This window comes from Protobothrops mucrosquamatus, unplaced genomic scaffold (genome assembly GCF_001527695.2).
Source record: "Protobothrops mucrosquamatus isolate PMUCROS unplaced genomic scaffold, P.Mucros_1.0 scaffold_268, whole genome shotgun sequence".
Classification (NCBI taxonomy): domain Eukaryota; kingdom Metazoa; phylum Chordata; class Lepidosauria; order Squamata; family Viperidae; genus Protobothrops; species Protobothrops mucrosquamatus.
In genome coordinates, this window is record NW_015386344.1 from 1 (window position 1) to 12,562 (window position 12,562).

General features: G+C 37.6%; 1 protein-coding gene across 1 annotated transcript in view; it reads right to left on the reverse strand.

Moving 5' to 3' along the window:
- Positions 1 to 1,299: 1,299 nt before the first annotated feature.
- The window catches only part of SELENOF (selenoprotein F), a 25,127-nt gene continuing 13,864 nt past the window's right edge, over positions 1,300 to 12,562 (reverse strand). Inside the window, exons 3-5 of the mRNA XM_015831616.2 lie at positions 9,517 to 9,580; positions 3,753 to 3,802; positions 1,300 to 2,193 (exon numbers count right to left, since the gene is read on the reverse strand). Of these exons, the coding sequence (XP_015687102.1) occupies positions 2,062 to 2,193; positions 3,753 to 3,802; positions 9,517 to 9,580 (246 nt within the window). The 3' untranslated portion in view covers positions 1,300 to 2,061. The remainder of the gene's footprint in view (positions 2,194 to 3,752; positions 3,803 to 9,516; positions 9,581 to 12,562) is intronic.

Here is a 12,562-nt window from a genome sequence, read left to right on the forward strand (position 1 = left end):
AATGGTAATATATTTGTTTCTAAATTTCCCCTATTTCAATACATCTGTAAATTTGATCTGAACTGTTTGGAGAGTTTTAGTCTTTTAAAGGAACCACCATTAATGTTTTAAACAACTTTTGAAAAATAATAATCATCCCCTAATCATCTTTGTTGCTCTTCTCTGTACTCTTTCTAGAGTCTCAATATCTTTTTTACATTGTGGTGACTAAAACTGGATGCAGTATTCCAAGTGCGGCCTTACCAAGGCATTGTAAAGTGGTATTAATACTTCATGTATTAATGATATAATCACAATGAGCTTTTGAATATTTTGAACCTTACTTGAATTATTTGAGTACAAGAAAGAGAATTGGAATGACTGGAGGATATCACTTTTGTCATCATGGTTAGATCACTTTCAGATCACTGTGACGCTAATTGGCACCAATGGGATCTGCAGGGAGGAGAGCTGAATTAAGATGGTTGTCTAAAGTGCCTTATGGATCCTCAATTCCCTGTGGGCATTTTTGCAATGTTCAACGATCCGGCAGGCAATTGAGTTGGGTATTTAGTTGATCTCCGGAATGCAGAAACAATGAAAACAGTTGGAAGGATTTCTCTAGAGAAACCACTCTCTGTATGTCAGTCTTTAGTCAAAGGATGACTGACAGATGGAGCATCATAGGAGATTCCTGGAAAAATGAGGGAACATGACTGGACAAAGACACCAACTCATATCTGGGCCTACAGCATAGTTGTAATGGTGGTGAAACATCTCCATTCTAACAGTATATGTGGATCATTTATTAGCCCACAAGGTAAGTCATACAAAAAAAAAAGAAAAGCCATATAGGTCAGGATTACTTTTATTGTTAACAGTGATAGTAACAGAATCTTGCACATATGAATGTGCTTCTCACTTTATCTTCAGTTGAGTTAAGATGGTCTTGTCTTGAGATGTTTTCTCAAGTTACTTTCTTTGTACAGGTTCAAGGCCCATTTGTCTGTCCGTTGATATTATTGTATCATTACTAATACTTCAATATTAGTAATGCAATAATGAGATTTTTATATCTGCTTGTGAAGACATCGATCAGATTAAAAACAGATTCTGTACTTCAGGAGGTCAACTTTTTTTTTGTTGTATTATTATCCTGTTTGAGAAACTGTCTGTCCTTTTTAAGCCATCCCTATCTTAAGTAAGTTTAGAAAATCATTTAGAATTTCATTTGTAATTGAGCCACACATAGGTTGATTTAATTAAAAAAAAAACTTAAATGCCTCAAATCACAATGTACCGAAAAAATGACACATTCAATACATATTTTGTGAAGTAATTTATTGCCCTCTCAAATAATTTTCCTCTTCACTGAACTCATGTCTGCTGAAGATGATAAAACAATTTAGTGAAAATACACATGACATCAGACATGCATATGCCTTTCTTTAAGGCTTTCTATGTAGTCATCATTAAGTGCAATTCCCTAGCATTTTCCAGTCATTCAACAGCATGGGTCTCTCCAAAATGACAAACCATTTTTTTTAAAAAAAAGCAAGTATCTATTATGGATATTCTCAGTTATAAAAAACAGAATAGTAGAGAAATACAAAATGCAAAGAAAGGTAGCAAGTATTTGGGTGGTGATGGTGGATGGAATATAGTATATCACATTTGGTATTAAGGTCTCATCATTGTATAAATGAGTGGCAGCATAATTAATATGCACACTTATATGCAAGCACAGAATCACCTAATTAAGAGAAACCTTTATGAAAAATATTCAAATTGTAAAAAAAAATTCAGTATTTGCATCAGATAAGTTTATCAAACCTAACATAAAGGATCTCTACCTGCAAAACTGAATTGAAATATACCTGACAGTCATTTGATCAGCCTACCAATTTATAAACTGTGCTTTGCTTGAAGTGCCTTGTAATCAACATCCACATAATGCGGGATAGCTTTTAAATGAAAGCAGAAGCTGGGATGTTTTCCAGCATTTATCACACTTTGAGAAGATTATGACAATGAAATATATGAGAAATCAAGGTTTCAATTCTTTTTAAAAGGGGAAAAGATTTAGAGACGTTCTAGCTTTTCATTTAAGAATTCTTCGACGCTATCTGTATTCCATTTCAGGATGCTCAGTTCTTCGGCAATGTTCCCACTGTCGTCCAAGAGCTTCAGTACAGGATCAGAGCCGCGCACATACTATGGAGAAAAAACATATCTAAGGTTACTGTCTGTCTGGATTAAAAATATTCAGCCTATTTTGTTTGGTCAAACCTCGTCTCCCTTGCTAAAGTTCAAATGTCAGTTTTAGATTGAATTAATTATTGTAGCCTGTTGTAAATATGGATCTATTTATGTCGTGAAAAAAGTCAAACACAGGCCTTTACTGCTTTATCTACAGTCAAAATTGGGTTAGTTAATTCAAGTCTATGACGGATTGCAAGAAAATTCCATCACCAGAGATGAAAATTAGATTCAGCAGAATTATGTGGATCTTGCCATTAAATAAGGCAGAGCTGTACTTGGAGTAGAAAAAGATCAAGAGCCTATTTGAAAATGCAGTATTGAACATTCCACCTTCCTCCTATTCCATACTTCCTTATAAGATGTGAAACAATTTAAGCATAGAAATTTCTTTTTTTCTTCACTAAGTACAAAAATACTATGACAACTGGAGGGGAAGAGCATTAGAGATGATAAAATATGTAAATACTACTTGTGGTTATTACATATTTTTGTGCAGTCTGATCATGGGAGAGCTCTCTTGTGTGTGCTAAACTTTGAAACAGAGATGTTTGCTGATGTAAGATTACTCCTAACTTTTATGTTATTCAATGGAAAGCCTAATTTGTTTACTACTGAACTTCAAGGGAAAATCTCTTAGCAACTGGACTCATGGTGCTAACAGAATCTGAAGGCACTCTGATACCATCACATAAATCATATTCAAAAATCATTCTGTATATAAAAATATTGCCCTCATGTCTTTAAAATGTATAACGAATCAGTACAAGTTATTTTGTATCAGTTCAACATTCCTGCCTCCTTTAAAGTTAAATTTCTTTTTTATACAAGTAACTAACTCGCTATTTATTATTATTGATCAAACCTATCATTTGCATCTTGAATTCTTTATATTCTCTCTGAATCCATGTTTTATAGCCACCTTTCTATTACTAGTTGACCACAAAAAGGGAGAGTAAGAGAGCAAAAAATATGCAAACTTAACTATCAGCTATCAACCTTAAGAGCGATAAACATATTATGGTTATATGGTTGGTATGAATAAACAAGGATTTATTCCCTTGAGAAAGGAACCGCAACCAAAAACAAGGGGAAAATGTACAAAGAGGAACAAACTGTAAAAGAAAACTTGCTATACAAAGTTTTCTTACCAAAACAGGTACCATGACTTGTTCTGTATAAAATCTGGAAACCCGGGGTTGGAAAAAAGGTTTTCCTACCAGGAAAATCTTTGGACTCTCCCAACTTCCATTTTGCCCAGTGAACAAGGAGGGGTCTTTTGTTGTTGTTGGCAGGCACACTCTGAATGCTTGTAGAATATGTTCTCGGAAAGTGGTTAGAAAATGGCTGATCATGTTCCTGGCTTGTTTAGTTGAATGCCACTCTCTATGCACAAAATGTTTCTAAATGTCTTATAATACTTTATGCCAGACAAACGTAATATTTTATGAGTTTTTTTAAATTAAAAATAAAACAAAAAGGCAGTACCAAAACAAGTAAAAATTGGTCCTTACCTTAATCTGCAGTCCCCTGAACAGTTTGGGCTTGTCACTCTTGACAAAAGCTAGAATTCAAAAGAAAGAAAAAAGAATTCCAAATAGGTTTAATTTCTCCAGATAAATACTGTATCTGTTTTTAGGTATCAAGAGATTCATATTTTTACATACCGATTTTAAAATCTAATTGGAAGGCAAAAATGATTTTGGAATGCTACTCTGAACATTACATAATATTAAAGATAACTGAAGGAGAACAAATACCTCCTGAAGAAAATGGACAGCAATTGAATTTATGGTTAGTGCCACATGATATGAAAAAAGGGGGCGCTATTAATCACTCTAAAGTGTTTATAGTAATTCCTTATTCATTTTTCCTACCTAATTTATAGATGCAATTCTTTTCCATGTTAATCATGTTTTACAGGTAGTCCTTGCCCAGCAACTATTTGAAGTTGTGATGGACCTTCCCAGAGCTACTTACCACCCTATTCTCATGCATTCTGGGCACTTGGCAACCAGTGTGGATTAGTAGCGTTCTGCGGTCACATGACTACCATTTTTGGCAGGCTGGTTTCCAGCGTTTACTGCTGGTTTCCAGCAAAAACATGACCACTGAAGAAGATGGGTTTGTTTTATGGCTGTGGTATTTGCTTAGCAATCACAACCACAATGACTGCCACAAACAAGGACATAAATTAGGTGCTGTGACATGGTGACCCACTTAATGACTACCATGACTTACAACTATAATTACAGGCTCAATTGCAGTCGTATATTAAGCACTACCTATAACTATACAATAGTACAGTGGTGGCAAACCTCTGGCACGCGTGCCAGAGGCGGCACGTGGAGCCCTCTCTGTGGGCATGCGCCATCACCCCAGCACACGTGGTCTCTAAAAGTTCGCCATCACTGGCCTAAGCCAACCAGCCTGGAGCCGCCATTGGGGAGCCCACCATCCCACCCGCCAGAGACCCCCTGGATCTCCCCCAACCCTGCCCTGCTCCCACAGGTGTCCTTCCCCATAAGCAACATCGAGGTCGCCCACCCCGGCCATGCCCACCCAGTTTGCCATGACTACTGCAGCCACACCCATCCAGTGGCCACGCCCACTGTAGCTGCGCCCAAGTGGGCCACACCCACCCGGCGATACATAAGTGGGTTTTGGGTTGCAGTTTGGGCACTTGGTCTCTAAAAGGTTCGCCATCACTGCTACAGTATATTCATAGCCATAGTATTCTACTCTATTGTCTTGACCAATATATGAGTACTAAGTCACCTGCATGTAAATAAGGAAGCAGAGAGGTAGCATCACAAATCTGGGCCCCTGCATGTGAGTTATTTGGCTAGATTTGTATATAATACTAAACCACGACTTAACAAAGGTTTGATGAATAACCCACAGCTATTTATTTCTCAAATTTATTTGTATGCCATGGATTTGTAATTGCCTCATAGCAGTGTTTAAAAAAGAAATAAAACAGATCTATCATCAGATCTGAATAAGCAAACTCAAAAATTCAAGAAACAATAATGCATTAACAAATAAAAGCCAATTCCAGATAGCAATGTCCAAAGGCCCTTTAAAAGAAGCCTTCACAAACGTCCGGGAAACCATTCCTAAGAGGGTCGAATCGGCTTCTAGAGAGAGGATGTTTCACAATATGGGTTGGAAAAGAAGTCGTGTTGGAAAAAAATAATAATTTTTTTGGCTCTTCTCCCCTTCATCTCACAAACATTGGCTGGATTTATATATAATTCAAAGTGATGAAGGATGGTATATCAACCACAATGTCTAAGTTCACACAGTATGCTAAATCAAATCCAAACAAATCCTATTATGTGTAATACAATGAGTAAACTCAGCAACAATCTGGGAGATCCGCATTAAGTTATCCAGATGAGATGCAAATTTGCTTTGTTGATTGAAGGATTAAAAGCTTGCAGTGTTTATCAAAGTGGTATGGAACATTTCATCAACTCAAAGATATTCCTTTATAGACAGATTTATCTTTCGCTTTTTCGGGAACATTAGCAGACCAGATCTCACTATGCCAAGAACAAAGTGATATAGAGTGATAGAAATAACTTAATGCGGATCTCCAGTGTTGTTCTGTCTGATGTCAATTCAAAACTCTGAGACATATTGCAGAGTTGGCAGCTTCCTCACACTAGCAAAAATGAACTGAGGCACCTTCTGGATTTAAAAAAAGGCAGTAAACAACCTGCTTTATTTTCTGTTGAAGCATTCTCAATATGTGATCTGAGGATGAGTAAGCATCAGAGCATTTTAATTTAAAAAAGAAGGAAAAATTATGCTAGTTGAAAAATGCCATTTCCACTATAACAAATGAGATTTTATTAGTCTCTTGAAAGAGAAGAGATCTTTGTCCTAAAACAGAAGCACGGAGTTTGTGTCATAACAGCAACAGGTTAAAATGAGGAAAACGAGGACACGGAATTTACAAAGATGTGCAAAATATTCCATGCATTTAACAGCTAGGTTCAGGTGGACATGCATGTTTCAGGCAGAAGTGATGTGTGTCCATGTGTGAAAAAAAGTTTTTGGAAGAAGGGGGAGGAGGAGGAAGAAGAAGAAAGACAACATTTCCACTGTTGTCTTCTTCTTCTTGTGCCATATCCGTTATTGGACGTTGGCGATCATGTTGGCGATCCTGTTTTTATCAGTGGCCGCACGAAAAAGTGCTGTTGAGTTTTGTCCAAACCAGTCCCTTAGATTTTGAATCCACGATGTTCTTCTTCCGCCTGGACCTCGTTAGCCTCCAATCTTTCCCTGGAGGATTAAATGGAGTATGCCGTATTTTTCTGGGCGTCGCATCACATGTCCGAAATATTCTAATTTTAGTTTTTTAATTGTTTTGATGATTTCCCTTGGCTTTCCCAGGCGGCTTATCACCTCCTCATTTCTGATCTTGTCAACCCACTGTTGTCTACAAATCTATAATACAGTAGAGAGAGCTTTTGCTCAATTGATAGAACAGAGACAGAAAACAATGGGACAATAAAAAAAAGAACAAAAAACCTGGCAGAAGCAGGGAGAAACCTCAGGTGGGCTGCTTGAATAGCAAATGTTGGTAAAAGAAAACAGAAAAGAAATCTACAGTTCAGCTGTTAAAACCAGAAAGAAGGACTCGCAGTTCAGTGCTAAATCTGCACACTGCAGGTCCAGGTTGAACTTCTGGCATCTCCAATTAAAAGAAGCAGATGATGGGAGAAAACTCCAGATGCCAGCCAGGTGAACACTACTGAGTTAGTGCACAGGCAGCAATTTATTTAACCTTAAAATAACTAATTGCGTAGCCAAAAAATAATCTTTGGTAGACAAATCTCTCTATTTGAGAAGCAACCGCTCTAATTCCGGGAACTGCAAAAGACAAGCCCAATGTGGTGGATCTGAGGGAGAATACTGCTCAGTTGAAACAAGAGCCTGCAATTTTAAGAAAAAGTCATGATTTTTGTACGGAGGAAAATATTGTTGACTGTTGAGAAAGTATTTTAAATCTCAGTTATTTTAAAAGATAAACTCAGAAAAGGGATTGTGTCGCTTTCTTACAGATAACATAAAATAATTAAATGTTAATACACTACAGGTAGACCTGATTGCCATACTCATTTAGTAATAGTTTCAAAATTATAATGACATTGTAAAAGTAATTTTAAGAACCAGCCCTCACATTTATGACCATTATTATGACGTATGTGATCTCATCAGTGCACTCTTCCCAGGAAAATATGCTGAAGATCATTAGGTGAAGCAACCTATGTATTTCCGTGGCAACCCCCTGCTTTGGAACACATTTTCTTCCGAGGTTCATGGGTTCTCTAACTTGCTGGCTTATAAGGCGCTAAGAAGGATTTTACTCCGTAGGACTTTTGTACTGGCAACAAGGAAAGATTGCCTGAGATTATGTAGAACTGATGTTTTGTTTTACTTTTGTTACTTTTGATTGGTTGATATTATTGTTGTAGATGAACTAGAACAGGGGTAGGCAACCTTGCTCTTTTATGACTTGTGGACTTCAACTCCCAGAATTCCTGAGCCAGCCATGCTGAGGGGAAAGGGAGAGGTTTCCAAGCTGAGCCATGCTGGCTCAGGAATTCTGGGAGTTGAAGTCCACGAGTCATAAAAAAGCCAAGGTTGCCTACCCCTGAACTAGAATCTCTGGAGTGGAGTGATGCAGAAGTTGCTACATGAATAAATTAAATAATAATAATAATAATAATAATAATAATAATAATAATAATAATAATAATAATAATAATAATAATAATAATAATAATAATTAAATTTTATATACCGCCCTATCTCCCTTACGGGACTCAGGGCGGTGAACAGGCAATAATAAAAATCACAGTAAATATTACATAAAAGCCTGCTCTAAAATATAAAACCCCTAACAAAACCCAATCAAAACTACTTGTTCATAGATCAGCCACTCAATTTGATACAGCTATTCCTGTACCAAGATTTTCCAGTTAAACAGAAAGAATGATTATAAAAAAATAAAAAACAATCAATGCGCACTACATAAAACAAATGTCCAGGTTTTGGGATATTCAGCAAAGAAACAAGTGGGTCCTACCAGACAAAAGTCAACTTTAAAAAAAAAGGGATATTGCCTTGAAAGCCTTGGCAATAACAGGATATATAGTCCAAAACAATCTAAAAATATTCTATCTTTTGAAGCAACAGAATGGTCTTCATCTAGCCTCATGTTCAATTATAGTTATTCAAGTGACATGTAAGGAACAAACAAAGCCCTCAGAACAAAACCAGTAATTCTTCCCTAGGAAATGGCTGGCTGCAATTTAAGATCTTAGTGTTGCTGAATAGAACAACTGTAACAAAACCTCTTACACTCAACACTTCTTAGAAATCTTAAATGTTTGCAAAGCAAATGACTTCTCATGCCTGCTCTGCAACGTGAATGCACTACCAGCGCTACTTTTTTTCCCTTCTATTTCTGTTGTTTCTGACTCTGAAATCACTCTTTGTTATTTATTTATTTAATATTTATGCCACTTTTCATGCCAGGAATAATAGTATCCTGAAGCAATCATTCATACAGCTGCCAACAACCTCCTCCCATCCTATTATTGTGTTTCCAGCAGCCAACTCTCAATAAGCATTGACAGAATGATTTCGCCTAACAGATATTTTAAAAATAGTTGGGGCAAGGAAGGGAATGGTGGAAAATGGGAGATAGCCATTTACACACGTATCTCGCTATGTGTGCACGTATACATCTGTATAAAAACAAAGTGGAATGTGACATGGATATTTAAAAACCCACACACTATATGCATGTACATCAAGCTACTGCATATTCAAGAGAAAAACTCAAGGCCTGGGCTACATCCCTCTCAATCCTTCTTCTAATTCTGTTTCTATCAGCAAAGTGAAGAGCAAAATTCTCAGCTCCCCCACTATCTTTGATGGAAAAAAAGAACAGTGACTGGCAGTTTTTAATTCAAGAAAGGAAACCAGAATTAGATGGGATGGAAAAATATTATTGCACGGATTCTGGGAAAGGAAGGTTAAAAAAAACAAAACTGAACTACAACTTCTATCACTGACCATGCTCTGTAGTACTGATAAGAACAAGAATTCAGAATCTGGATTGAATTGACCATCCCTTATAAATTGAGTATACACATACTATGTTAAACTAGACATTCCTTCAGGATTTAAACAAATGATGGGGTATAATGACACTGATTATGGAAAAGAAATACTAACCACTGCAATTTCACTTACCCTGAACCTGAGGGAACCTCCCCAATTTTCATCCACACACTTCAAGGATTGCTCCTGCATAGAGCTGTAAAAAATAAGCAACATATATTAACAATCCGATCCAACAATATTACTCTTCATGTGAAGCATCAATTTAACTTGATATACATTTCTTTTTAATAAAAAAAATTACCAAGATAATCGATACATGTGCCTGAATTTTCTATACAGCGAATTGGTTTACCAAGATTAAAAAACACCTTAAATAAATAACTAATTAAGGTTGTGCAAGATTGCACATTCTACACATTACCATTAAAAAAACCTGCTGACGCTGTATCCATTCCCATAGGAGACACTGAAACCATGGACAGATATCTAGGGGAAAACAATCTGGAAGGACAAGAACTCACATACTTTACCAGAATTATATAGATGCCATTCTAGATAGTGATAATCATACTATTGGATTCAGTTTACACTATCAAAAATTCTGGCACTTTTTATGTTTTTTAAAAACATTTTAGGTTGATTTGAAAGTTACCTAAAAAAGGGGACACAGGCACAGTTAACACATGCCTTGAATTTATTTCATTACAGTAGTACGTTCTGTAACCCGCTGAAGGGAGTATGGAAACTGCCACTAATACAGCATGCAAGTCTTGGTTGGTAGTCCTCAGGTTATGAAGGCAACTGAGACTGGAATTTCCTTCACTAAAGGATGCAGTTATAAAGGGTGATGTTCATGTGACTTCATTGCTTAGTAACACAATCTTGGCAGTCCCTGTTGCCTTCATTAAGCGAGGTTCATTAAGTGAGGATCATGCATAAGAGTTTTGTGGGAAGAGGCATTGAAATCACATCCCAAGTAAGCAGCTGATAGGCAAGAGCTACAGGTGGGCAGGTGCTATGGAGTATGGGCAGGCAAGTATTGTAGGGAGGTGCTATAGAGCAGGGGTCCCCAACCACCGGTCCATGGATCAGTACCGGGCCGCGGCATGCTAGCAACTGGTCCACACAAACAAGGAAAGCTCCATCCATAGGATGCAGGCAGCACACAAAGTCATTCCCCGTCCGGGCCGCGGAAAAACCTTTCTCCACGTAACCGGTCCCTGTGCCCAAAATATTGGGGACCTTTGCTGTAGAGGGAGGGGGGCACTACAAAGGACAGGAGGGAATGAATATTATATGCCAGCACTGTGGAGTGCAGGTGCTATGGCTGGGCACTACAGAACATGGACAGGTGGCTGCTACAGAATGTGAGATCCCCATGCAGGTTTCTTGCGAGAAAAAGCAGCAAGAAAAACTTGCAACCTTCTGCTGGCTTCCCCAGTGACTTTGCTTCTGTGAGCAGAGAAGGTCATAATTGATAACCACATGACTGCAGGGCACTGCAACCACTTAGTAACTGTGAGTTGCTAAGTGCCTGAATCATGATCATGACACTGTGGGGAATCTATGGCAGCCACAATTTTGAGTTGTAAGCCCCCTCACTCAGTACCACTGTAACTTTGAATGCTCACTGAACAAGGGGTTGTAAACTGAGGACTACCTATTCACGCGTAGGACAAAGTGTTCAGATCATAATCTGCTATTCGTGACAATGGCTTTTGTTGTCCGTGTCAGAATTCAATTAAAAGTTTTCATTTGAGATTCAAAGCTTCTACGGTGTAAACCAAATTAGCTGAAGGACTGCCTGTATACGTATGATCCTTCATAATTGCTAAGATCAGGGCCTGAAGTTCTATTCTCTGGCCCACCAGCGTTAGGCTAATTATTATTATTATTATTATTATTATTATTATTATTTATTGAATTTATATACCGCCCTATCTCCCTTACGGGACTCAGGGCGGTAAACAGGCGATAATAAAAACCACGATAAATATACACAAATTTTGTGTATGTATACCAGGAGGTAGACTTTTCAGTACCCAACCAACGCATCTTTAAAGACAGATTATTTTGAGCAGCATTTGATATTTTAAGATATTTACCCAGGTGCTGCTGTTCCATTTTGTTTTGCGTGTTGCCTCTTAATGAGGTCAGGGCATCCTGACCTGATGCTACTATAAAATACATAATTCATTTCACTGGAGTAAACCAATGAAACATCATTTCAACCTAGTTCAAGCATGATATGGTTAGCAGTGCTTTCGATGGTGGCTACTGTGCTGCCTGTTCCGTTCCCCTTGGTTGGGGAGCACAAAACCTAGGGAACAACACAGGCAAAAGCCTTAGAAACTATCAGATTACCCCCCTGTGATCTTTTCAGTGATTACTCTTTGGAATCCTTTGCCTTCCAGGTAAAGGGATTAATAGGCCAAAAACTATAAGATGCTGAGATTTAGAATCACGAATATGATTTCATTTAAAAACACAACACATCTCCAAGAAAATGAATATGGATGTATTACATCAGCAAGATAAAGTTCACACCATGGAGCCAAAACGCAGAAATTCATGGACCAAGCGGCTAAAACATACCAATGAAAATGATGCATTGCATTTTGGAAATGCAGATAAAAGAGAAGGCTTACTCAGAGGTGCTTACAAGTATTTGTAGTTTATAAAGTTGGAATTTTATTATTTGTAACTGGAAAATTGTCCAATGCAGTACACCCAGAAACACTGAAATCAGGCATATTTAAATCCTTCTGATTTCAAAGGGAGAATTATGCAGATCTTTAACAGCTAAATTCTAAATATGTACTCAGGAGGAAAGTTTATATCTGAAAGCTAAATATTCCATTGAAATCAGCGAGAAGGGGAAATGCTTAATTCTTGCTCAATCGTATCTTTGTACCTGCTTATTGAATGGATCAATCTTTCCTTTAAGTAAGACAATTATTAGAGCTGACTCGCGTCTTCTCCAGTACGGGAGATGGAGAATTCACATGTGGGTTTTGATTGGATGCCTGCTCTTGAGACCAAGTAGTCAAACTTGACACGCCCCCTCTTGCTGATCCAGTCTTTAACTTGGTCTCAGCTCTTGACGACGTGTCAGGCTTGGCTCTCAGTTAATTGCAGGTTAGAACCTATTGTGAATTCTCCCTTTTCCAAAACA